The sequence below is a fragment of the Mastigoproctus giganteus genome, chromosome 7, assembly GCF_048544385.1.
Source record: "Mastigoproctus giganteus isolate SK-2022 chromosome 7, ASM4854438v1, whole genome shotgun sequence".
Classification (NCBI taxonomy): domain Eukaryota; kingdom Metazoa; phylum Arthropoda; class Arachnida; order Uropygi; family Thelyphonidae; genus Mastigoproctus; species Mastigoproctus giganteus.
This window is the reverse complement of record NC_143581.1, coordinates 5,120,611-5,148,401: the sequence shown is the minus strand read 5'-3', so window position 1 is coordinate 5,148,401 and position 27,791 is coordinate 5,120,611. Positions and strand designations below refer to the sequence as shown.

Genomic DNA, 27,791 nt, shown 5'->3' with positions numbered 1-27,791 from the left:
CTGTATATCATTGACAAGACATCATGAGCTACTCCTGCAGACCGTCTGCACTGCTCAGAAAACTTCATATCTGCCTGCACAATTAACCCCAAGTCCTTTTCACTCTTTACCACTGTCAGTGTAGTACCACAAAGTTGATACATTACTCTGGGGTTACTGCTTCCCATATGTAGTAGTTTACATTTGTCAACTTTTCATTTGTCATCTGCTCAACTTTTCTAGATCCCGTTGCAGCAGCGTACTGTCATTAGTGTCCTTAATAACCCTGACAACATTCGCATCGTCTGCAAATTTGGACATTAAGCCTGATATACCATCATCAATATCATTTATAAATACAGAAAACAACAGTGGACTCAACACTGAATCCTGAGGGACTCCACTAATAACATCAGTCCATAAAGAGCAATGTCCATTGATTACCACTCTTCTCCTACTCAACCATCCCTTTATCCATAACAGTAATTTGCCTCCAATGCCACACTGCTCTAATTTGTGCAGCAGTCTTCCATGTGCAACTCAAAAGCCTTTCTAAGATCCAAATATATGATATCAAAGTTATTCCCTGCATCTAGTTCCTTTGTGACCATATCATAATATCCAATCAAATTGGTCAGACAAGACTTCCCCTTAACAAAACTATGCTGTGTCCAAGTTATAGTTTAGAAAAGGATTTTTATAACATAAATAAAGACATAAGAAGTTGTTCTTGTTGAAGTAGGGCTTTAGGAGCATCGGCAACTAAGGCCATATTGCTCAGTGCATAATATATAAATGGCGTTTGTTCTATAGTCGATTTTCTGTTTGCTGGACCTAAAACCCGAGTTTCCGGGAGAAAAAACCATGCTACCCTCGCCTGAGACGGACCACTCAGCCACGTTGTAAAAAAAACCCATAAAAATTTTTCTCATCATCGACGAGAGTAGAACTCAGGTCTTTTCCACCCAGGGAATCCTGCTAACTGTTTTCGAGGACAACGTAAGGTGTTTGAGAACATTAAAAGATATACCAAAAGAACATGTAATGCTTCCTTGAGTCGGTCGATTTTTTTAAATTTCCTTCTGAGTTATGAACCTTTTCAGGCTTTTCTTAGCATCTTTCAGGAAGGGAGGTTCAAACTTGTATTTAAATCTTTGCCCTATTTCCGATCTTTTGCCTTAAACCTATCAAGAAATCTCTAAAAAGGAGAATAAAGTATAAAAATTATTGGGAATTTACAAGCGATTGATGCAAATTAAACTTAGATTAATAAGCAATGAAATGAAATTCTGAAGTGAGCGCTGAAATGGGAGTTGCTAGACAAGACAAGACAAGACTGGAAAATACCATTGAAAGGACAGAATTCATTGGATACCTAGTTCTTGGGCAACGCGACGCTGTCACCCCTTTCGCTAGTGGACGAACCCACCGCTTGGCAGGAATATAGGTACACTGCATCACTGCATTCACTTAGACGGTAAATCGATGTCAGTATAGATAAACGTCGTGAGTTAACCGACATTGAAAAAGGGATGATAGTGGGTGCCCGACTATGGGTCACTCTATCGCGGAGGTGATACAGAAATTGCACTATCCCTGTTCGACAGTATCAAGAGTATATCGGGAATATGCCATTTCCGAAATAACATCTCATCGTGGACAGCAGTGTTAGCGGAGAAAGATGGTGGTTGAACGTGGCTGTCGACGTCTGTCTCGCATTGTTTCAGCCAACCGAAGAGCGACAGTGGCACAAATCACCGCCGACTTCAACGAGGGAGGCGCCACAAACTTTTCCACCAAGACCATCATCGATCATTAGTTGCAATAGGCCATGGAAGCCGCCGACTCACCGGAGTCCCGTTGCTAACACCGCAACGCTGGACTCCACGTGTCATCTGGGCGAAAGAACATCGGCATTCGACCTTGAATGATTGGAGACGGGTCTCCTAGTCCGAAGAGTCTCGTTTCCAGTTATATCGAACGGACGGGCTGGTGCGTATCTGGCGAAAACCGCACGAAGCTATGCACTCGTAATGTCAACATGGAACTCCTTCAGGTACGTGTACAGTCGGTAATGATCTGGGTCGTGTTCAATTGGCACACGTTGAGACCTCTGGTACGTTCAGATGCATGTCTGAATAGTTCAGACCATCTGCATCCCTTCATGGTCATCGTGCACCCAAAGGATAATGCGCCTCCCCAGAGAGCCTTGGTAACTTGAACATGGTTCGAAGAGCATTCTGCACATTTAACACCATGGAATGGCCTCCCCGTTCACCAGACATGAACCTTGTGGAAGACATGAACTTCTTTGGGATGTGTGGAAAGGCCCATTCGAGCTGTGGATCCTCCATCCAGGAATGCGACTGAATTATGGACGGCGGTGCAGCAAGCATGGATGGAAATACCTATGGAACGCTTTTGTGAACTGTTGGGCTCAATACCTCGCCGTGTGACTGCCTTTATCCGAGCGAAAGATGGGCCTACCCATTATTAGGTTGATATCCCATGATTTCTGTCCACTCAATATGTATTTTTTGGGGTATAAAAACTCAGGCTAAATCTGGGTTTCATGTTTACAAATATCCTGCATCGCTATAAACCACTTTTTCCCCTATATATTAATTTGTAACTTACAACTACCAATTTGTCGTTCGTAGATTATTTTTTGCTCATCGGTGGGTACCCATCAATGTACATGGTGATTTTTTATTCACCGTACTATTTTATTCATCTGAAGAACATTAAAATATTGTTTAGAAACAGAAAATTACACTTGAACTATTTTTAGAGGTGTTGAGAAATTCATTCCACAATATTTTCAAGGTGTACTCTGCGTTTATCAATAACATGTCACAGCTGGAGTGTGAAGCCCCAACATTTCCTCCGATAGAAAAAAATTCATCTTCAATCACTTTTTTTTCAGCGCAGGAATAGTTCGCGAATTCTTCTGTCTTTGAGATAACCCCAGAGATAAAAATCACATTGGTTTAAATCAGATGACATTGAAGACCACGCCAGTCCTTTATCGTACACCTCAGGACAGCAATTAGGTTAGAAACCTGTGATATCAAAAATATCTTTCATTGGTTATTTTCAGTCCTAATTTTTTGTTCATGCTATATAGTTTTTCTTTTTTTTTTTTTTTTTTGTTAATCTTTAACAAGATTAAAATAAAATTGAAGGTCGTATAGACCTCATAAAAGAAGCAGATACATTAGAAATGATGATATGAAATTTTTGGTACGTTCTTGTTAGCTCTGAGTCAGAGATTTTAGCGACAGCAGATGTAAATTATTAAGCAGTATTTCTCTGATTTCGTCATGAGATGGAAGATTTAAATCTCTTCGTAGAGTGATACCTTTAGTCAGATTTGCAGCACTAACAACCCTCATGCTGTGAGGTCATAAATCTCGAAATATACCTCGAAGCCTTGAGGTCTTAAATGCCTGGACAGAGAATACTGTATATCAAAATAATTAGATGGTGACTCACATGTCACTGTGACCTTAAATTTATCTTACAGTACAATACCCGTACATACGCTACATCCTTTCTCAGCTGTTTTAATTTCAGACCGACCCTTGTATCCTGCTGAACCCGGAATTATAAATATTGTTTAATTTTCGTTGAACCATATCTCGGCAAGACAATATACAAGGACTCTTAATTGAATGAGAAAAATAGCTCTTTTGTTAGTGTCACCATAATATGTTTTCTCTTTTGCTTATTATTATTTTTGTTATAATTACCTAGTCAAACCACCTCCTTCCGACAGAACTGTAAAGGATTACGCAAGGTGGACGTTCGTGGTGAGCGCAGGAGGCAGCGAATTGTACGGGATACACGGCAGGTCACTGTGCGACTGGTGACATCGCAGTACTGTGTAATATGGGGAAAGCAAGAACAATATCCCAAATATCAAGGACAATATCAAAAAATCTCCTCACTGCTGATCATTGTCAACGGCGAATGCTGTGGTGTTAACCACGCTAGTTGGGCACTTTAGGACTGGAAACGAGTGTACAGGTTGGATGAGTCCAGGTACCCAGTGCAACACACCGACGGACGCATGTGTGTGTGACTTGCGTGGTGTCCACTATCCAGACAGGTGACGGTAGTTGCTTAACATGGGAAATGTTTTGCTCGCAACAACTAGGACCCCTGATGCGTAGGGGGCCAACCTTTCACTGGTTAGGTCTACTGAACGATAATGGGCACGTCATCGGGCCTGCATGCACGAGTGGTTCGAGAAACACAATGAAGATACCGCCCAATTTAATTGCCTCCAAATTTGCTTGATCTCAGTCCAATTGAACAACTGCGGGGATATTTTGAAACGGGAAGTGAGGCGTATCTCTATTCCGACACTGTGAAAATGTCCACCCCAAGTGTCCTTTTCTTTGATGTTGGAGGAATTGTACCGCATTCCTCGTCTCCAGATGAAATAACAATTAGAATCTGTTTGTAAGCTAAACAGGACTCATCAAAGAATAGAACTGTACCCCTTTTAATTACTATAATTAATAACCATTCATACCAAGTGAAATTAATAATATAGTTTATTAAGCTTATAGCCCAAACCACTATACACTTAAGGTGACGTTTCAGGCATCTTACGGATACCCATCATCAGACCATACTGTTAGGGGTAGAATATAGGAAAGGTTACAATTTGGGAACATTTGTAATTAATTATAATGAAATAAATATTAATTGTGAATTTTAAGTGTAAATAATTTTTGGTTAAATTTCCGTTTGTGTTATACCAGAAAACAGAAATTAAGAATAAATAAATACATACGGATAAATATACATAAAAATAAAATTCTTACTTGCTGTCAGACTCCTGCTTGCTGATGCTTTCACAACCTGGTGCGCATACTGGCAGCACCTCTTGCCAACAGTTCATTTATGCATGAGGAATTAAATCTATTGATCAATAGTAAGATGTTAAGTTTTACTATCCTGGATCCACGAGTTCTTGTTGGAGTGGAAGCCTTGGAACATTACCCTCACATTCTAAGCCGTAGCCTGGTGGTCAGGCGCGCGGGTGCATAAGTACACGTGCCTTGAGTGACCGGGGTTCAAACCCGTGATTGCTGAATACGGTGCTGTTTCTTGTATTCTGTCTATCTTGTTAACTTCTCTGACTGTTTGGTCGTCCCGGAGTATAAACAGAAAATTTATTTTATTTATCTGTGATTGTTCTGAAGGCTGGTTCTTAGGATCTGGAGGAGAGTTGTATGTGGGTTTCTCTTACGGATATCTGGACGTCCCCCCCCCCGTTGTTCCATTTCTTCTTCTATTTTCTTGCTGAATAAGTGGAAACACTGAGGGTTGAATTTGATTCCTTGTTTTCTGTTATAATTGATGAGGCTCCGATATTTTTTATGAAGAAGGCTTCTTTAAATTTTCTTCTGTTGTACTGGTTATCTGCAAAGAAGATTCTAGTGTTGTTGAAGTCCCATCACATTATAATGCATGTAGAACTGTGTCGGATTTTAGAATTCTTCCATATTGTACATCTCTTTTCTGTTCTTTGATTCTGCAGTTGAGTCTTCTATATGATTCTTCTATGTACGAACCCGCACACTTACAATCTATTTTAAAAATAGGTCCTCTAAGGTTGTTTGGGTTATTGGGCTGTTGTTTTAGGATCCACTTAACCGAGGCCGAACTTTCTTGAAAAAGGTGTTGATTCCATATTTTCTTGCTAATTTTGCTATTTTTATACTGATTATTGGTATGTAAGGTATGCATAGTGGCTCCTCTGTCCCTGCTGGGTTGGGGTTGTGTGAAGGTCTTGGAGATGTCTTCTATTGCTCTGTTAATAACATGTAGAGGAAATCCGTTCATGAAGGCAGTGTTTCAGACGATTTCTGGGAATTCAAATGAGTAATGGAAAGGGAAATGGTAAGATCGACAAAAGGGCGTCTATGTGAGGAACGCCTTCGAACATGTGGACCACATAGCTTGGCAACCAGACACCTAAATCAAACCCCTCCCAGTGTGAAACTCTGAAAGGTGGCAGTAAAATGAATGAAGGCGTAATTTTCTGTGTTATAAACGACGCGAAAAATAGGGACCATAGAACCAAAAATATACGGGAAAGCGAGAGACTTACACGCGATTGTAGAAAGATTTTTCAGCCAGCAAGTTGTTAGTTACTGGAGTAAGTTACCTCCTTGTTTAGCTGACGCTCGCAGCTTTAAAAGTCAGATGGACAATTACTTGATAAGAGAAAGAAACGGGTTGTTTATTATCTTTTTCGCATTTTATTTTATTTACAAAAAAGAAGGAAAGAATTTCTGTTTGATTCGAATTGAATGAAATTTAACGAAAAATGTAAATCGACTTGTTGCTTGCAGAGGGTGGACGTAGTGCGAACAATAGCCTCTTTCTCCGTTAGCGAGCATACTTAACTTTGACCACCGATGTGATTTGTACGCAACGCAATAATATTACAGTTGGTTCTTACCTGCATTTCTCGGTCTTCAGTTTGACCAGTCCACCCTCAACGTTCGGATCAACTTTCCAGTGCACGACGTCGGCATTCACCTCAGCAAACACGAACGGACAATCGAACTGATGCCCAATTTCACCACGGCGAACTGCTTCCAGAGACGCTGGACCCATCTGGAACACATCTGCCAGAAAAGATCAAAGTTATGCAGTTAACCACGCAACAATCGCATTAAGATTCAGTTCCAAAATCAAATCTATCTTTTAAATTAATTTTTTGATAATGATTTTTCTCATCATTTATTATTAATAGTAGTAATGGAAAGTGATGCAAGCAAGTTTATAACGTATCAACTAAATAAAAAAAAAAAATTTTTAATTAAAAAAATAACTTCCCACATCACCTGTCCATCCCCTCCAAGCATTTATCTAGTTGTTCCTTGATTTTATTCAAGCGACCCACTTCCACAACTACAGATGGAAGTTTGTTCCAACAATAAACACCCGTTGGCTGAAGGCAAACTTTCCCACGTCTATCTTGCAACTATCCTTCCTGAATTTGAATTTATGCCTCTCATGTGCGTAGTCTGAGAAAGAATCCCATCAGCACTGAGCTTGCTAAATCCATAAAAAAAGACTTAAACACCTTAGTCAGATCACCTCTCAGGTGCCTAGTCTCCAGACACTGCAATTTGCAGAATGAAGCTTTTCTTGGTAAGAGCACCCTTTTTTTTTTTTTTTTTTTTTTTTTAGGTTCCCGGGCGGGCAACCTAGAAAAACAAAAAAATTAGGCTACAGACCCACCTCCTAGACCTTTGGCAGAGAAGGTGGACTACAAAAGACGAAGTAACAAAAAGATTTCTACCAGACCTCCGGAAAATATACCCAAAGCAGCTGTCCTGGTTCTTCCCAGGGTACCATATGACAACACTATTAACCGGACACAAAGCCAAACAGGAGAAACTGTTTGGCTTTGGACTCGTTGAGGACCCCAACTACATATGTGGGGAGAGCGAAAGCTGGAGCCACATAGTCTATGATTGTCAACACTATGAAGACCTCAAAGGGCTACTAATAACAAGATTGAGATCCCAAAAGGACTGGCGCACCACTTCCTGGACACCGAGAATGAATATAGGGCACTCTCCTGGTATGCGCAAGACCTATTCACCAGGAGAAAAACACTAATAGCTATCTACAGGAACGTACATAGAGATTGATAAAAATCGCCGCAAATGTGACAGAAAACTGAAACCCGCAGGGGACCAGTACGTGGACAAGAAGAGTACTGATCACACGGAAAAGAAAAGCAAAGATGGGGCTTGCCCCATGTATGACAAAACAGAACAGACTAAACGCAGTACAGAGAGGGCACCCTAGCCCATTTCACCTATTATTCCCACTTCCTTGGAGGAAGGGGACGTTCTCTGTTCCCTTCCCTCCGACCTCAAACTTCTACTCTGGTTTGGCATGGGCATGCCCCACTGAAAATTAGGGCTATCTACTCTATTGGCCCTATATTTCTGTCTTTACCCCCAATCTTCGGTCTCCCTCCCCTCTCTACTTTCATCATAGCGTAAGCTCCACACATCAAAAACGTGATAAAATCACCTTAGGCCCAAAACTCGGCCTAGCAAACCTAAGCGATATTACCCCTACAATAGCGCAGATTTTTTTTATTAGGTCCTAGCCACCGAAATCCCAGGAAATTAAGCGGCAGGACCTGCCAGAGTGAATCTAAGGCTACTGGGTTCCTGGTCTGCCTCCACGGGCATAAGTGGGGCAACTTTAGACCTCAGTAGGGGTCCAACGGCTAAATGACCAGATGAACAACGGTACAGGACACTACACATGAACAATTCCCACGCAACAATGAAAACAACGCGGAGATGGGGGAACCCCCTGGTGCCATATGACAACAACACACACACTTACGCTTACAGCTTATGAGAGGCAAAATTTCCTGCCTGCACAAATGCCTACTGTATTTATAAAATTATTATTCTTGTCGTGTTGTAACTACTACTGTTTATTGTTAATCTGTAAAAGTTAGTACCTCCGCTGGTTTCTTGAGGGGTTGCATCGATTGCTTGCCATCCTCCGTACCCTTTGGGAAGGTCAGGTCTTGTCATCCAGCAATCATTCCACACATGAAAATTCCTGTGTTAATTAAAAATAAATAAATAAGCAAAAATAGTAAGATGAAATAAACTTTATTTATAACAAAATTATAATTATATAGAAATCTTTATTGCACTAAAATAATAACACAAATCGACACTTTGCAATATTGCCATTCACTGCCACCAGGCCAGGAATTAACAGTGATAATGCAATATGTAAGAAAAAATGGAGTAATAATAATAATAATAATAAACAGAGAAAATTAATAAATTAAACATAAGGAAACACCTACGTGGACACACAAAAGGAAATGCAGCTCAAAACTCAAAGTATAATACAGTTATATACATCAGAAGATATAGGTGGAAAACTGAAAAGTTAGTAAGTCATTTTCATAACTTTCGGGACTTTTGAAACATATGACTTGGGCCATTAAGACGACTTTCGAGGAGAGGGATAGGGACAGGGAAGTACAATTCAAGGATGCGGCGTTTGTGTTCCCTGTCACAAGCAAACTTATTAAGGTCAGCATCCAAAGACTGGACACATGGGAATAGCTGAAAAGGCAGAAACCTATCGGATATTTGGAGAAGGCTGAGATGTCGGCATAAAGCTGGAGTCGCTCTGAGGAAGGCTGAAGGACTCTCCAAAAGCACAAGTCCCAGAATGATATTGCCAAAATCTTGCCAATGATCATTTTGACAATCGTCTTAAGGCGTTAACCCTAATCACCATTTTAAGAGCCAAAACTCAGCAGAAAAAGTAGTCTAATTGTGCTAGGGGACAGCAGATGCCCATACCTCTGAAACATATAAAAGTGAAGAGTATATCGTATTTTTTGTATACTGTACAGTATTTTATTTTAATAAAATTACAATTATATTTTATTTCAACAAAATTATAATTATTATGTGTTATAAATTTGTTAAAAATAAAATTCACTCCCATTATTTATGTGGTTGTATTTGGGACACATACGATCTTTCACTTTCTATGAACAGCAAGAAGGACTTATTATTATTAATCATAGGGTGCAAAGAAGCCTGAGGCTTATGCTGCACCAGCCAAAAAAAAAAAAAAAAAAAAAATTCAAGAGAAGAATAATGATATCCAGGGTTTAGAAATATTTTCAGATTTTTGAGTACTGTATTCTCAGAAATTATTTTCCCGCTGCCACATTAAATTATAAAAGTTTAAAGTTTATAAAATTTTTATTTAACATTTTCCACGTTCTATAGAAAATTTTTAAAAGATTTTGCCATCCATTTAAAAATATTAACATTCCTAGTGAACAGGAAAAAAATTCTGACAACCATTTTCAAAGTAACATACAGGATGCCTTTAAATATCGTAACTTCTATACGTTTTAACTGATTTTAATGCTGCCAATATTAAATGATTCATAAGTTATTGAAAATTTTGACACTATATTTGAAAATTCCACGTTTGCCCTGCATTTTCGACATATTTCCTTAAAGAAAAATTACAACAGTAATCGAAGGCAGTAGAACATCGGTTTACTCACCAGATGGAGTCACTTGTCATATCATCGATTTCTTCTCCATTATCGTCGAAGTATTTGTCTATGGTCAAACTTCGATCGGTATCGTGAGCAGAAACGAAGTTGGTAACTGTTCTGCATGGGATTCCCAGAGCACGACACACTATAAAAAATAAAAAAATATCAACATAAAAATTTTACAATTATAACATTTTCTACAGCTTAGAAATGTCTTTTTATTAACTGTTTAATAAAGCAAATGGTCAATGAGTAACAATAATTACGATGTATTTATTTTAAAAACATATTTATAAATGTCCTTTTTATAAATAAAAATCCATAGCTCTTTCTAAAACTTACAGATATTTATTTTAGCGAATATATTTATTTTAACAGATTTCTTAATTAATAAATTGGTTTGTAGTATACCTCTTCGACGACAGATGGCGCCATATACAATTTCACAATTCTTACAATGGTGGAACACCACGCTTATTTATGCTTAAATATCTTTTAAAGATCACTTATCAATTCGTTGAGCTATAAAGATTACTTTCCATTTTTGTGAGTTTAAATTATTAATAGGGTATTTGGAAAACATGATAATGTTTACGTTATCTTTACCAGTATTTTTGAGATCGCAAAATATAGTTCAGGAGGAATTTTCTCCTAACCTGTGGTAGTAATCCCTGCAAAAACCCAGCACTGTCCATACTTCACAGGCTCTTCTCCATTTCCCAACAGGTATTTTTCTAGAATTGCTGCACTTCCAGTCCACATCCAGGGTGACACTCCATCTTCATAGTCTCCTGACCAGTTGCCTACCAGAACTCCTTTATCCTCATCCTCGCTGTTGACCTGCACGGTGACAGTAATTATTAAGAATTAAAAGAGTTTATTTAGTTAATTCTTTTTTAGAAACTTCGCTATGATTTCATAACAACAGATTGAAGAAAGAAGATAAAATTTGACATCCTGCTTACTAATTTTGATATGCTTCTGACCACTGTAACCGGACTCGTCCTGCCAGTACTGTCAAGTCCTGTATTTTCTAAAATAAACATGGCTGCTGGTAAGACGCTGTCTGTAAACTAAAAAGTAAAATTGGTGTTTAATTACGAAATTACTAAAATACGTAGGTTCAAATATGATAAAAAATAGTGAGAGCTTCGAAAAATGCACAATGATATGTAAAAAATGCTAAAATAATTATACTTTATGTATAATTACTTTCATTTTACAATTTAAGATTTCCAGTTGAATTGTATTCAAACCGAAATTTTGGTTTTACTTTGTGATAGTGTATTATGCGTGATTAAAAAAATACTCCTTAAATTCATGAAGAAACCCCTCACCTGTCCATAGATCCATCGACGACCAGATGGTTGTTTCTTGGTGCCCACAAATATCTTGCCCACATCATTCAGTACGTATTCTCGCCTCCATTCTTTATTCTCCATGTATACTGCGTCCTCTGCAATACGAATATGCTTCACTACTTTTGCCAGTTATCAAAAAGATCAAGAGAGAAGAAAGAGAGAAAGAAAGAATATTGTAGAAAGAGTATCGAAGTAGTTTTATTTATTTTTTTAATTTTCCACTGACCTTTGCACCAGGGGTTGAAGAGCAGGTAAATATTATCATCACATTTTCTTATTTCTGTAGGAGCTGCGTTAGGTGGAGAATCCGGCGAGTAAGAATTGATCTGCATTTTCCACACCCCCACAGCCACTGCAGCTGGAACTTGGACTTGGACTGTGACGATGGCCCCGTTGTAATGGTGTGTTCGTACGTCCCATAGGTTTTTGTCTTTGGTGAAGGACTGCTCTGTACTAATAGGAAGTATTATCATTGTTCCCTTGCTAATGGAATGAGGCTCCGGCCCTGAAAACATAAAAAGTACATTAACAAAGAAAATTATGTGAACCTCCTTTATAGACCACAGATTTATCTTATGCATTCAGTTAATGCTACTTGAAACAATTTCACCATTCCGGTAAAACAGCCTAAACATCAGGAGCACGCAAAATTGTAGTCATGGGTGCATTCACGGGGTGGAAGGGATTTTTATGGCCTTTTTCACAACGTGGCTGAGTTAGTTGATCTTAGGCGGGGACAGCATAGTTCTTTTCTTCGGGAAACTCTGTTTTTCGTCCAACAAACAGACAAATCAACTGACATAATATATACGGCGCTTTATTATTCAGTTGGTTGGTTGCAAGTTTTTTAGGTGCATCAGCAACTTATACCATATTGGCCGTATATAATATGTCTGCTAAATTTCTTGCCCACAAATATCAATTGTGGTCGATTTGCTGTTTGCTGGATGAAAACCCCAAGTTACCGTGAGGAAAACTATACAATCCTCGCCTGAGACCACTAACTCAGCTACGTTGCGAAAAAGTCCCATAAAAATTTCTCGCGTTATTGCGTTCCCTGAGTAGTGTAAACATTCTGCTAGGACAGTTCATGGGGTTCTGTTAATGATATATGGAATTTTTCCACGTGGCAGCTGATTACTCCACTATAAGGAAATGGTAAAGCCATATATTTGGTACTGCACAGAGGTCTGGATGCCTCATTTCAAGTATAGATCTGTTGGGAGGATCGACCAGATTAAGCAAGGACACAAATGATACTCTTATGATGAAGGTCTTCAATTCTACAAATTACAGTGTCTAGAAACTAGGCACCTGCAAGGAGATCTGATTGAACGCCTTACATGGATTGAGTATACCGATGGCATCCTTTCTCTGATAACACACTTAAGTGTACATAAATTTAAATTGAGGACGGCTGGTTGCAGGATAGATGTGCCGAAATTTCCTTGCAAACAGAGAGTAATTGATTGTTGGAATAAACTTCCAACTAATACTAAACACTCTTCCTCCCCCGAAGAAGTATTGACATCCCTATTTCGCAGACGATAAAGATGCCGTCACGTATTGGTTTCGTCAGCTGCTGCCCAGTTTTACGCCAACGAAGTGCCTGACGTGATGACACGATGGGACCGATTGCTTAACGTTGCAGTGATTGCTTTTAAGAAGGCTCATCCCCTAAACTGTTTATTCTAAAAGTGTAATATTTCATTTGAACTATCCTAATATTTCCTAAGAATTATCTACTTCCGCCATATTTCTATTTTCTATCGCATTTGCTCCTTTTATACTTTTTAAATTCCTGTTTAAACGGATGTTTAAAGGATTCAACTGACAGTTTAAGTTTTCCCTTAAAATACTGTTATATATCTAAGTACCACACCTCTCTGAACAACACGAAACCCCATTTTTTTGGAAGACAAAACAAAAATTATGTGGCTCAATCGGAAAATATCAACCACCTTGCATTCGAATAAAATATTCTTCATTGACAGAATCTGCCTGTTGGGAACTATTTCCGCGGAATAAATGAGCACGATGTACAAAAACATGCTTTTCATTCATCAAACACCATCTGGGACGAATTCCCTGACCCTTGTTCGTGAATCTGAGTCGGAAATCACTAATAAATGCTGTTTAATGTATAAGGAAATTTGCATTCATTGATTCATTCTAAACAAGTGGAGTCGGGGAGTGGAATCAGTGTTGATAGTTGCTTCTTACTTTTCTGCGGCAAAGAACATTCTCCACTCCCACATGGTCCTATCATCTCTTTCCGTGCATTCTTCCTTCCTTCCTGGAGTAGCCAACTAAAGCCGTAACTGTCAGGAAGTCGAAAGGTTCTGTTTATAACTGATCCTTAAATTATCCCACCTAGAGTTTCTTTCACCAGCTACACAGTCTCTTTAAAAGAAAATATTCTTATAATCTCTAAGGTGATTTCCTTGCTGATTATATTCTTATAATCAGCAAGGAAATTACTTCCAGCGCTGCTTGATGAAAGGCAACTTGTTTTTTTGCTATGGATTATAAAAATTTATTCATTTGTTATTTATTTCTAGAGAATTGCGAATGTTGGTGGAAAGATACTCACCAAACATGAACTGTAACTTCACTTTATCCTTCTGTGGGTTGTACGTCCTCTTGAAACGGATTGCTATATAAAATGGCTGACCTCTCCTTAGTATGATTGCAGGATCAGCTCCGTCTACCAGGTCATACATCTTTGTGTGATGTTCTTTGGCATTTTCTCTTGGGTAAAACTCCACCGTCTGTACTTCGATGCCTCGATCGCCAGCTGCAGTGCGACAAACAATAATACGACAAATTTAAAGCTAAATTTATTTATAGGATCTAAATGTATCTTAGAAATACAAAAAAAAAAAAAATCTACTTTTAGAAAACAAATGAAAAGTAGTAAAATCTTATTGGAATTATAACTGGGAGCTGTGCTAACTTGGAACATGATAGTTGTTTCAAAGGAGGATAATGCCTTTCGTGGTCCCCACAAACAGACATGCCGTAACCAAAAAAATAAATGTCGAATTTTATACAGCGTGAATTACCGTTTATGACTAATATTACCTCAAGTTTAAAAATCATCCTCTAAAGAAGTATTATTCATCAAAGAAAGAAACTAATATAGCTAAATAACTAGTCTCTAAAATCAAAACATTCGGATATACACTTACTGGTCAAAAAATTAGAAACCTTTATTCAATATCTAGCCTGTAATTCAGCCAAAAGGGCTTCCTTACATGGATTCCACTACGTCCCTGGGAGAATCTAGCTTCAGATTTGACCATTTGTTCCATCAGGATATTTATTAGCTGCTATAACGTGGTCGGTAGAGAGCTGCTAAGATGAACCGCCCTTTCCAGCATATCCATCCCAGGCATTCTCAACTGGATTCACATCTGGAGAATCAGGTGGCCAGGGTAGATGTGTGGAATCTCGGAAACGCTCCTGAAGATACAATTTTTGAACTTGGGACAGTTGTGCTGTTGAATCCATCTTGATGAATCCATCGCAATCCAAGTAAAAATGAAGCAATGTAGGAATCCTAGTAAAAATGAAGCAATGCAGTAAGTTGGTACTGCGATACGACAGAAAAATTTTCACTGGAGGTAACATAGCATTCTAAGGGTATGAGTGGATTTGGTACATACCAACAGAACGAACCTATACCATGATACCACCTTCTGTAGCTTTGATGGACCACGACAAAGCCTGGATGCATGGCTTCACAACTTTGTAACGTTGGAAAACGGTCCACAAAAAATCTTTTGATTGTTTACAGAAACAAGATTTTTTCGTCTGCACACGACTACCAAATCCTAGATTCTTCAACTCCCACCGCATAGCATGGTTGGAAATGGGACTTTCTTTGCCTAATTGAATTTTTAAATTTTGCTGCACACTTGACCTACTGTCCCGATGCACAATTCATTATAAATTCCTGCAGTCTCGTTCTTGGAGTACCGACTCTCTATCACATTTCTTCCTTTTGGAATTGCATTCTCCTTTCGTCTTCCACTCATTGTATACTTTTGAGGTAGTTGCTTTCGAGACATGTGGACATGTGTATATGTAAAGGGCGGCTCCTAGAACGTTTGTTCAACTCCGCCTCGTATCTGAAGAACAGTATCACTACAAATGGGCCAGATATGTGTGCATTATGTGTGTGTTCTGTTGTTCTGTTCTGGCCACTTGGCTACCCAGAAGCATCAGTCACCTGGCCAGATGATTCTGGGTACTTGTCCACACCACGGGAAGGTGGGCCAGTCCATGTAAAGCACGTACTGTCTCAAGAGAGACTCTGACCCACCTAATGTTGTCAGAAGGTAGGCCAGGATCCTCTGGGGGCCCATTCCTCTGGGGGCCAATTCCAGAGGGGAAAAAAAAAAACGATCACCCATGGTGCTGGATTTGGAACCGAAATTATTAAAATAAAACATTTATAAAAAATAAATAAATAAATAATAAAAACAAATATATATAAAATAATAAAATAAAATAAAATAAATATATATATAAAATAATAATAATAATAATAAATATAAGTAAAATGGAAGAAGGCAGTGGTGCTACTGAAAAAAAAAGAAAAAAAAAAGCCAAATAAATTAGTAAACAAAAAAAAAATTATGATAATATATAAGTACATAAATAAAGTGATGCTACTAATAAAAAAAACAAGAAATTATAATAATAAATAAATACATAAAAGAAGGAAAGTGGTGCTGCTAAAAAAATAAAAAATAAAAATAAATTAGTAAACAGAAAAAAAAATTATAATATATAAATGCATAAAAGAAAGAAAGCACTTAATTTTGTCTGCAGGCCGAAGAAAAAGTTCACTTCTTGAGGATTTGAGTTTATATATTATTAAAGGAGATCTAACCAGCTATGCATCAGCAGGATCATTGTGCTGCATTTTGTTGAGATCTGTCGACACTGAACGCCTTCGAAGAAATACGCCTTGAGCGAAAGCCTGAAGAATCTGATATCACTCCGAGCTTTGATGCAGAGACGACTCCTGTCCTGGTTGAAAATTAGTAAGTGCATGAAGAGGAAGTCTGAGATCGTCATACAGGGAGCAATGAAACAAGATGTGATCCCAACTCTCTTGTGATCCACACGAACAGAGGTCTGTTTGTGATAAATTGAACCTAAAAAGACTCTGGTTCATCGATCCATGTCCTGTCAACAGGTAGGACGTGAATATGTCCATGCAGAACCACAATCGAACACGCTTATCAAGGAGAAATGAAACTTGTGGTATAAATTTTCTCGTTGTTGCACCAACGGGAACTGTATCCCATCGAGACTGCCAGATGTTACCTAACTCGTTCCACAGTCTCCTTCTTTCTCTTTTAGCATCATCTTGAAGGTTGATGGTTATTCCAAGAAATTCGGTCTCAATCTGCCTTTTCAGTCTGTATAAAAATCCTCTATAAGTAACCTGCAAGTCTAAAGGTAATGTTCCGGCTAGTACTTGCAGAGCTTGCGTCGAGACTGTCCTGCATGCCTTAGCTAAACACCGCAAAATGGTTCTCTGCAATGAGGCGAGTTTTGCTTTGAAGTGTTTGAGCCGTGCCCTGTTAAACCATGCACCGGCAGCATACATGATTAGAGGGAGGAAAACTGCATTGTAATAGATCCTTAAAGTTTTCTGGAGAGCCCCCATTCAACACGGGACACCCTAACAATTGCACCAGTAAATCTACGTATTTTAGATGATAAGTTTGTCAAGTGAGGAATAAAATTTTTCAACTGAGACTGGAATCAATTACCACTCCCAGAACCTTGTACTCTTTAACTATGGGGAGACGAATGTTGTTGATCTTGACCAACGGAGGGCGAGAGATATCCAACTTTGATCCAAGAATCATCATCTTTGTTTTTGACAGGCTGATTTTAAGCTTATTGGCCACAGTCCAATCATAGAGATACCGGAGAACAAAATTTGCCTTAGATTCAAGATCGGCCCTAGAGTTACCATTTACCAAGGTGGTGAGATCGTCTGCATGCGCTATTATTTTGACGTTATCGAAATATCGGGAGAGCCACTGTTGCAGCACCATGTTCCATGTAAAAGGACCCAATATAGAGCCCTGTGGGCACCCTCTAGATACTGATCTTGATAGTTGAATTGGCTATGTTTAGCCTTGACTATTATGGTTCTATTGGCAAAGTAATTACGGATTAAAAGGTAAAGGTGGTTGGAGCACCTAGCCGATCGCAGACGCTCCAGGACGCTCTCCCACCAAAGGAAGTCGAAGGCGCCCTCGAAGTCGATGAAAACGGCCAGGGTATATTTATGTACCGAGTTTTGAACTGAAGAGACAAAGTCCACAAGAGCATCCTCGCAGGAACGTCTGGGACAGAACCCATATTGACTCCTTGAAAGCAGATCCTGTTCTACCAGTAGGGTATTCAACCTAATTGCCATTAGTCGCTCTAGCAATTTACCCAAATTAGCCAGCAGAGCTATCGGCCTGTACGATCTAGCCGCTCCAGAAGGCTTATCCGGCTCTCTGATCAACTTAACTAGAGCGACTTTCCAAATTTCAGGAAAAGTTTCTTCCTGAAGGCATCTGTTGAATAAGTTTAGAAGAACAGCATAAGGTTTCAATTTCAAGCTGATAATAAAAATGTTTTCTACAAGATCTAGTCCTGGGCACTTCTGAACATTAACTTTATGCGAGACAGCCTGCAGTTCATCCAACGTAAAAGGTTCGGTGGTTGTTGAGGACACATAAAATTCATTGTCTGATCGGATTTTAGAATGAACAGCTAAGTCTGAGGCAGGATCATCCAACGGAAAAAGAGCTTCTAAGATTGCATTTGCAGAATCATGCCAGTTCAGTGTTTCCACGGAGTCTGCCACAATTGAGCCAAATATGTTAGAACCAGAGGTTTTTCCTCTTGCAGTCTTGTATAGAAGACCCCAAGGGTTAGCATTTCCAGAGGTGTGAACGAAATTCATCCACGTTTCACACTTTCGAGAGGCAATGGCCTTCACGTAGCTTTTCCTCAATGAAGAATACTGCTGGTAAAAACGATTAACGTCGGCTTGGGGCCAGTCTCTATGCCTTTGGTAGTACCTACGGGCTCGATGAACTTCCCTTCTTAACTGGGATAACTCCTGCGTCCACCATGAACACGTCTTCTGATTAACCCTCTTTTTCCTAGAAGACTTATATGACGCTTTTATTATAGCATTTTGAATATAGTTCACTTGATGAGAAATAGGTGAGGTTTCAAAAGAAGCAAGTTTCTGTTCGTCAAGGTCCAGAAGAATGGAAGAGTCAAAAGCATTCCAGTCAATATTTCTGATGGAAAATCTTATTAATTCTGGCTGTGAGAAAGTGTGTGAAGATGGAACAGCAGAATCAGGGGAAAGCATATAAAAGATGACTCTGTGGTCACTGGTGCACCAGTCCGGATACACAGTCCAGTCAGTAAGCCGCAAATCGAAGTGAGAGTTTGTCATCGTTATATCTATATTAGATTCTTCTGCATAACTTGAGAAAGTATGAGGGTGATTAGGCTTGTTGTGAATTAAAACACAATGATTAATTATAAACTCCTCCAAGAGAAGGCCACGTGCATCTGTAGAAGAGCTGTGCCAAAAGTTTGATTTTGCGTTGACGTCCGATGAGATCAATATATTGCTATTCGGTCCCAAAGTCTCGAGGTAAGCAAGAGAGTGATTAAAGTCCTCCGATGGAGGGCAGTAGAGAGAAATTAAGTAAAAATTCATTACTGAGTGTGTAACGAGAACGCAGGTAGAGAACGGAGTGCAAAATCCATGAAGAACCGTGATGTCTAAAGAGTCATTAAGAATTAATATACAAGATTTGGGATTTTGGTCAACGGGTTGTATTATTCTCATTTTTAACGAGTAACCCAGGATTTTAGACTGTGGTCCAGACTGGACGCGTGCAAAATAAGGCTCTTGTATATACAATTTTTCTCGGCAGAAAGCCTAATCTCGTCAACTACTGCCCGAGATCGCTGCCCATTTATCTGCATAATCCACAGACGGCCTTTCTTCCTCACAGACGAAACTGGCGTAGAACCGTTTAGAGAGGTGGTGTTGTTTACATTATGTAGAGAGTGATGAGTCAAATTACTCATAAGCGGTCCTTATTCTTGCGGTTTCTAATGCTCTTTTATATTCATTACATTCACTGTCCTTTACAGAATGGCTGCACTCCCGTTTACGTCGCTTGCAGTTTGCGCATCAAGCCGCCTCTTCCTTATGAGGGTACTCAGAGAAAACATGACCACTGCGGGCACAGTGACCGCACGAAGGGGACTCGTGGGAACAAAACTGTGTAGTGTGCCCATATCCTAAGCAGAGGTAACACTTAGTTACAATTGTAAACCGACGGAATTTGTGAGAACTCCAAGATAAGAAAATCCTTTCTTGTGACAGAAGGCGTTTGTACATTCTTGGCGGGAAGCTTATTTCCCAATTCACAAGTGACGACGATCTTGCACGGGTAGTAAATCTGAGAGCAATTTCCTGTTTACATTCCTCTAAGGAAAATCCATTGTCAGCCAAGTTTTTCACATGAAGATTTTCGATTATTTCTTCTTTATTTAAATCTTTTGGAATGTCGTAAAGAAGCATAGACGGGTTTCCCATGCGAGGGCGACCGAGAGAGACGCCAGCCGAAGTAAGAGACTCAGAAGCAGATAAATTTTCTAAGTCTGTCTTGGTAGCGGTTTCTATAATAACTCCTTTATTTCGTATCATGCGTAGGGACTTAATTTTAACAGTTTTAAGATCAGACTTGAGGGTCTTAGTAACGAAATTTTTAACATCGCCACTTGTTTTGCACCCACTGGTGTCTGAAGCTCGAAGAATAATAACATTATCAGTTTTAACTTTCGGTTGTCCAGTGTTTTGTACCGAAATTCGAACAGTGTCTGCTTATGATCTAGGAACAGGAGAAGCAGGTAGTAACCCAGAATGATTAGGTTGTGAACATGACAGGTGTGACTCCCGTATCAGCTGAGAATCGATAACTTCGGATCCCATCAGATCCTTCGATTTCTCTCGTCTGGCCCCATCTGAGTTCATCACAAATGCCGGGCAGGTATTTATAATCCTATCAAGGAGATCTGTTCTGTTTTGTACCTCCTGATTAAGTGCCTTTAGTTTTTCGTTTTCAATGAGAAGTGACATTGTCACGGTTTCCAAATTATGCCACTTTTCTCTTAGGATGTTACCAGCTGTTTTAGTAATCTTGTTTCCCTCTTGGGAAAGAAACCAGAAAAATCATTATGCAGTTTCGATATGGTTCCCAGAATGACTGGTGCGTCCATTTCATTTAGCTTTGTTTGTAAGTTCAATTCACCTTCGGAGTCTGTATCCAACTTGTCATTCGTTGGCTCCCCCTTTGCGATATCGCTATCCAACTCTGACTGTGTATTTTTAGCCAGTGTTTTTTGCGTTGCAAAGTCCTGCAATGAGCCATCCAATTCCATCTGTTCAGCGGAAAGAGATTTCTGACGAAAAGTTTCATCTTGCGAAGACTCAGAATCATCCGATCCCTCGAGGGCAACTTGTGGATTTAATAACCCAGAACTTTCAGCCGTAGATACTGACGAAAGAAACTCCTCAATATTAGGAAGTTGTTTGTCATCCATGTGTAGGTTTATGCGAGTTATATGAAACACACGAACTAAATGCAGTTTAGTTATATCCGCTTCAGATGTCTTCCAGCTAAAGTTTGTCCCTTAAGGCACACAAAAGGCCACAGATTCCTAAAATATCTCACAGCAAAGCAACTTATTGCCTCCGAGAATAATAGAAGAAAAGTACAGTTGGGGTGGGGAGGGTTTAATCCCTAACTTTGTCGCCACATGACGTTGTCCTTGACCTTGTAAGCAGCGTATTGTCTTAAGTGACTATTGCTGCATTCCGCTGCTGAGTCAACTATAGACTGACTGTTCATTACAACAAAACATCGAAGCATACATGCCTAAAAATTAAATATTAACATATTACCTGTCAAGGATTCCTTTAGCAGACTCTATATCCAGATTCCGGTCATCATAAGCTCTCTGTCAATACGTAATTCGTGTATAATCCTTTTAGGTTTACTTTGATATTTGAATATTTTAACGGAGCACTGAATTCAATAACCGTTGCTTTCGAGACACTAATGATTTTTTTTTTTGTTTTCTCAATTGTAGCTCCTGCTAAACGTTAACACTTTTGTGAAAATCGGGACGATTATGGTATGATATCAAGGAATCATATTTTATCAAGGAACTTGTGACCTGAAAGATCACAAGTTCCTTGTCAGATCAATGCAAATGTCAGTTGTCATACCATATGACAACTTGCAATTGCATACCTACGCTTATATCTATTGACACCAATTGCAAAATGTTTCTAATTTTTCGCCAGCGGGTGTATAATTTGAAGCAAATTCATTAAAAATTGAAAATCGATTTCATGATCTTTTTGCTCATTTTCTAAAATATGTTAATTTTTCATGTTCAAATGATCGAAACCATAAAATTTTCATTTAAAGCATGAAGTCGATTTTATTGGTCTTATCGGTTTTATTGGTTTTATTTTATATTCAGCGTAACTTTAAAAATGTCTAATATCTTCATTTAATTTCCTTAAAAATTCTAATCTCTAAGAGATTTAGCTTACAGGTCTGCTGATAATTGATTGTAAACATTGCCCTAAATAGCCATTATTTTTTACTTTCAAAAAGAACAAAAATCAGATCAAAATTAGAAAATCAAATCTGGTGAATGGGTGCTTCAGATTGCAAAATCCCTTTTATGGGTATGCATTTCATAAAGTGCCATCATTGGGATCATTTTTTTTTTTTTTTTCTGCACTGGTTGCTATGATACAATCTGCATATTGCCATGAAATTCGAACTTATCTTCACTTCGCTGGGAATTTGTGCAAAGTTATGAGAATGATAGTCAATCATGAGGATAACCGATGAAAAGTATCGGTCACATCTTGATTTCCTCCAATGCTGACTTCGTTTACTCCTTCCGGACTACTATCTAACGGATGTAAACGGAACTCGGAAATCACGTGATCCAGATAACATTTAGACTCCAGGAAGCTTTCTACAAACTATTCGATCTCGAACATCCATTAAATAAATAATAAATACATTTTATGCTTGTATTTTGGAACGATCATAGAAAATCAGAGTAATGTAAAATTCCCCCCTGTACAAACGACCGCCACGAAAAACTAATACACTTTGACTTCGTACTAACCTGGTTGTCGTCCACCCCGTATGTCTCCTCCAGTTCTCCTTCTACGTTCCCATTCTTCTCTCAGGTTATAGTTCATCCGTCTTCTGTACCCTTCATCACCCGCCGATATGTGCCTGGCGAAACGGCCCCCATCGCGGTCTGCAGAAGGTGGGTATCTGTTCATTGCAGAGATCGTACTACTCATTCGAAGAGGATGTCAGCAACTTTAAGGAGCGATTGTGATGCTGCAAGAGGAAAAGGAAATTATTGGCGCCATCTGATGGGCAGAAAGCTAGAAGTAAAACCAAAGGATCTGAAAGTACAGTTGGACAGTATCATCCTTGAAGAGACTGTATTTTCTAACCATCTGCACGGGTAGCACAGTGGTATCGTCACCGTCCTCCCCACACCGGGTGGAAAAGGGCCGAGTTCGAATCGCGTCGATGACGCGAGGAACTTTAGTGGGCTTTTTCACTCCGTGGCTGAGTTAGTTGGTCTCAGGCGTAGATAGCAAGGTTTTGACCCCCAAAACCTGGGGTTTTTTCGTCCAGCAAACAGGCAAATTGACCAGAGAACATACGCAATTTACAGACAAAATCAATATACGGGTAGATGTAATCATTTACGAAGGAACCTTAATATCATAATTTGCTATTTTCTAACCACTTTTGCCTATACGAAACAAATACTACCTTTAAAAAGATATGCTTCGGTTTTGCACTGCTTTAAAATAGAGACAATACTACTCTTTAAGATTAACCTTCCATCTAGACAATTGAAATAGCAAATTTGATCAAATATTCAGCCTACATTTGCGTTTAATTAAACGTAGAAGAACCTGAAAGAAAAATATGATGTCCAGAGGGTTGTGTTTGTTTCAATCTCAAACAAAGACCATTTATAAAAAAGGTTACGTTGTGAAAAAAATTTGACAGCGGAATTTGGTTCATGAAATGTCCATGAACGAATAGGATCGTCTATTTTGGGGACTGCCAAGAGGGAGATTCATTTTAACAGAAGAGCAGCACCAAATAACACCGTTTGAAGTGTGGACTCGGTTAATATTGGAACGAGTTTCTTTGCGACAATGAATCACTACATGTCTAGTCGAAATGTCAAGATTAGGAGAATGTCTAGAGTAAACAAAATCGACCATAGAATTCTTCCTAAAGCATCACTTCAAACAGCTATGTTCGGGTGCAGGAGGAGAACTCACCATGATGTCGGTCTATTTTTTGGGTGTGTATTGGAACGTAGTCCTGGAATCGAAGCCCTCTATGGTCGTATAGTGGTTATAACCACTGTCCTTCCAACACCAGGTGGAAAAGACCTAATTTCCAATGCCCGTCGATGACGTGAAGAATTGAAGAATTTTTATGGGCCTTTTATGTTCTAGCACGATAATGTTCAGTACTGATAATTTCTTCCGATAATCCTTATATTAATAATTAATAAATAATTACCGATAATTTAGAAAACATACTATCGAATGATTAAGCATCATTAATCATTGGTAATCAATAATTAGACAACAGAATTTTCTAATTATTGAATTAATAAAAATAAATTCTCATTTGCAGTTCCCATCACTCATTTAAATTAAAATTTACTTATCTTAGCCGTATTATTCGTTGATGCGTTATAGGTTTATAATTCCTGCTGATGTCAAACAACTATTTACAATGAGTGTAAAATTAAAGAAAACAAATTTCAGGGGACCCAACAGTACAAAACCGTGATTCTGTTGGCCGTTGTGTATTATCATTTACCAAACATTTTCCTCTAAACGAAAATGTGTCTTATAAAGTCGGAAATGCAGAGTGCAGTTCACCGACTATCACCCCGCGTCACAAGGCATCAGTGAGTTTTTTCCCTTATCACTTTAGGACCGGGGAAGGAAGGCGGTAGCTCACAACGGAAACGTATCAGTGGGGAAGCCAAACCTCCGTAGTCCTAATTCTCCAAAATGAATTAATATTCTTCACGAAATTTGAAATTGTGGGTTCAAGACACGCCTTTCAACAGAAAAAATAATAAGTCACGGAAGAATAAACAGCAGTATTTACATTTTATATTACCCATAAAAAAGTTTAGACCTCTCAGTCACGATTATTATTAGTATTAGCTAATAATAATAAATACCCGCTTGCATTCAGAAAAAACTAGTTATTTAAAGCACAACTGGAAAGAAAATATAGTCCAATTTGCACATTAGCCTTTTTAGAAATCGAATTAAGTTTTGAATATTCGATTGTGGACTGCCAGGTCTTTGATTACCCAGGCACGTGTTAGCAAAATGGCATAGTCCCTGAAGATTGTGCTTTCATGATATCAATAAATATTCGCATTGATAGCAAAACCAGTTTTAAACGTTATGTAGAATAATCATGGTTCAATAAGGTCTTGGGTTGTATTAATTTTCGCCTGGAAAGCCGAGATGCGTCGTGCCTAAGAACTGCGTAAATTCCATGATTGAATCGTCCTGTTTTGCCGGATGAAAAGCCGAGTTTCCCAGAAAACATTGTTCTCCTACACTGAGACCAACTAACTCGGTCATGACAAAAAACAGCCCGGTAACCCAGACCGAAATCATGTTATGGAATTATGACGATTATAACCACTATGCTATTGGCGAAGGCTTTATTAAAATTGACAGTTCCATTCATTTTGAGGTTAGTATAAACGAATTTGCTTATTTCAGGAATTACATAGTTCATGTTTGTAAATATGCACGGTAGCACAGTGGTATCGTTACCACCCTCTCCACACCGTGTGGAAAAGGCCCGAGTTCGAATCCCGTTAATGACGCGAGGAATTTTTATGGGCTTTTTTCCACTCTGTGGCTGAGTTAGTCGGTCTCAGATGTAAATAACATGGAAACTGGTTTTTCATCCAGAAAAACAGGGAAATCAAACGAATATAATATGCTTAGGTAGTTGGACTTATGTTCCTGATGATCTTAGTGTGAGATTCATTCAGTGCCGGATTAAGGCACGTGTTAGCAGGGCCCTTTCCCGGGACGCCATTCTTTAAGGGACGCCAAACACAAAAGAAGAAGAATGAGGCAAGAAATATATATATATATTCTTAGTAGGAGGGCGCCGAAAAGCCATTCTGATTAGGGCACGGAAATACGTTGGTCCGGCTCTGGATTCATTATAAGTTTGCAAACTTATAATTTTCCAATATTTCTTCACTAAAGATCCACCTTTAGATTTAGATGCTCACTCTCTGGATGAGTTAGTCGGTCTCAGGCGTAGATAGCAAGGTTTTTCCTCTCAAGAAACTGGGGGTTTTTCGTCCAGCAAAACAGGCAAATCGACCAGAGAACACACGCAATTTACAGACACAAATACGGGTTTATGCAATCAATTACCGGTAACCCTAATATAATAATATATATATATATTTTAAATTCTGATGCCCACTCAACCATACGAACTGCAAATCATAGTTATGTTTCTAATTTCTGTTCTGAACTGTTTAGTCTGGAGGAATTGAAATCTGTAACAAAACACATCAATGTCTCAAAATGTCCTGGTCTGGATTTGATGGAGAGTATTTTTATCCTTCGTTTTTGTCTTTTTCAAATTGAGACCTCAAATACTTCTGCTGTTCAATAAATGTCTTATTGAAGGCACTTTTCCAAGGGACTGAAAAACTGCTTGCTTCGACTCATTAAGAAACCTGGAGAACCTCCATCAGAACCCTGATCATAGCCCATAGTTCTACTTGCTAATTTGGGGAAATTCTTGATAGACATTGCGAACTTCAGAGGCTTTGCGAACTTTTGATCTATTTCACTATAAAAATCTGTTTTCACCTCATCAGTACGAATTTTCTCCAGGTCACTCATGCGAAGATGCCGTATTCGACTTTTTCCAGCACAATGAATATTTTACAAATAAATATGAATTAGCCATCTTTGTTGACTTCCAGGGCGCTATTGAATCCCTTTGGTCAGATAGTGCCCTCGAACTTCGTTCAGCTGGTTGTCCGCACCAACTTTATCTTTCTGTTACAGACAAATCTCTCGGGGCTGCCCTCAAGGTTCCATATTAGGACCCTTTGATTTGGAAAATCGTTTTGCAGGACTGGCTTAGTTGTAGGTTTGCCGATTCAAAAGTAATTGCATTTGCTGATGACCTGACCATTATCGTTTAAGGCAGATCATCGAAGATAAGGCTAACCGCGTGTTATCAGACTTATTTAGCTGATCTGTTACTAATAAACTTTCCATCAGTCCAACCGAAACCAAAATGATGATGTTCAAGTCCAAGTTACATCTCAATAGACTACCACAATTTGGATAAAATTGTATCCGAATACTTATTGTTACTGGGATTCAATTTCTGAGTGTAGTGATTGACTATAGGTTGTGTTTTCGAAGATTAAAGGATTTTCTAGTTCGATAATTCGAATTTCCCGTTCTGAATGGGGCCTTTCTCGTAAAACGCTTTACCTTTATTTCCACGCAGTGTATCTTCCCATTGTTGTCTATGCAGCAGGAGCATGGTTTCATAGGGCATTCAACTCAAAATTCCAGTCTAAATTTATTTCTATTCGAAAGCCTACGCCGTTTCCCATTAACCGTGTTTGCAGGACTATTTCAAATGTGACTCTTCAGATTCTCGCTGGTTCTAATCCTTTTGATCTATTTCTTATTGATACCCACTAAGATATTAGATATTCAGCTATATTTGGTCATGGATCCTAAAGTGGAAAAAAGAAGTTCTCTTTATTGCATACAAAAGGCGTGGGCCTTTTGTATGCAATAAAGAGTTATTCTTCTAAGATGGGACACTACTTCTTTGGGTGCTGCTACTAAAAAATTCTTACCAGATGTAACCTTAAAAATAGATCTTGGTTCTCTTTCGGACTTAAGACGTCTTTTATTATTACGGGTCATGGATATCTTAATGAAAAATTGCATCAACTTGGGCTGCCTAATTCGAAGATTTGTTTCTGCGGTGCAAAGGAGAGTCGATCGTACCTGCTTTTCGAGTGTGAAATCTATGAACACCTTAGAACTGTCCTACGAACTGCTGTCCGGATTTTTCTCCTGGGCATAAAGATGTGTTACTGCG

The 27,791-nt window shown here is 38.9% G+C and overlaps 1 protein-coding gene across 1 annotated transcript in view; it reads right to left on the bottom strand.

The window, feature by feature from the left end:
* Positions 1-22,902, bottom strand: part of LOC150082448 (hemocyte protein-glutamine gamma-glutamyltransferase-like) — a 29,527-nt gene extending 6,625 nt beyond the window's left edge. Inside the window, exons 1-9 of the mRNA XM_090377510.1 lie at positions 22,726-22,902; positions 14,042-14,245; positions 11,675-11,953; positions 11,425-11,543; positions 11,053-11,160; positions 10,744-10,927; positions 10,094-10,232; positions 8,501-8,604; positions 6,461-6,629 (exon numbers count right to left, since the gene is read on the bottom strand). Of these exons, the coding sequence (XP_090233636.1) occupies positions 6,461-6,629; positions 8,501-8,604; positions 10,094-10,232; positions 10,744-10,927; positions 11,053-11,160; positions 11,425-11,543; positions 11,675-11,953; positions 14,042-14,245; positions 22,726-22,888 (1,469 nt within the window). The 5' untranslated portion in view covers positions 22,889-22,902. The remainder of the gene's footprint in view (positions 1-6,460; positions 6,630-8,500; positions 8,605-10,093; positions 10,233-10,743; positions 10,928-11,052; positions 11,161-11,424; positions 11,544-11,674; positions 11,954-14,041; positions 14,246-22,725) is intronic.
* Positions 22,903-27,791: the final 4,889 nt, after the last annotated feature.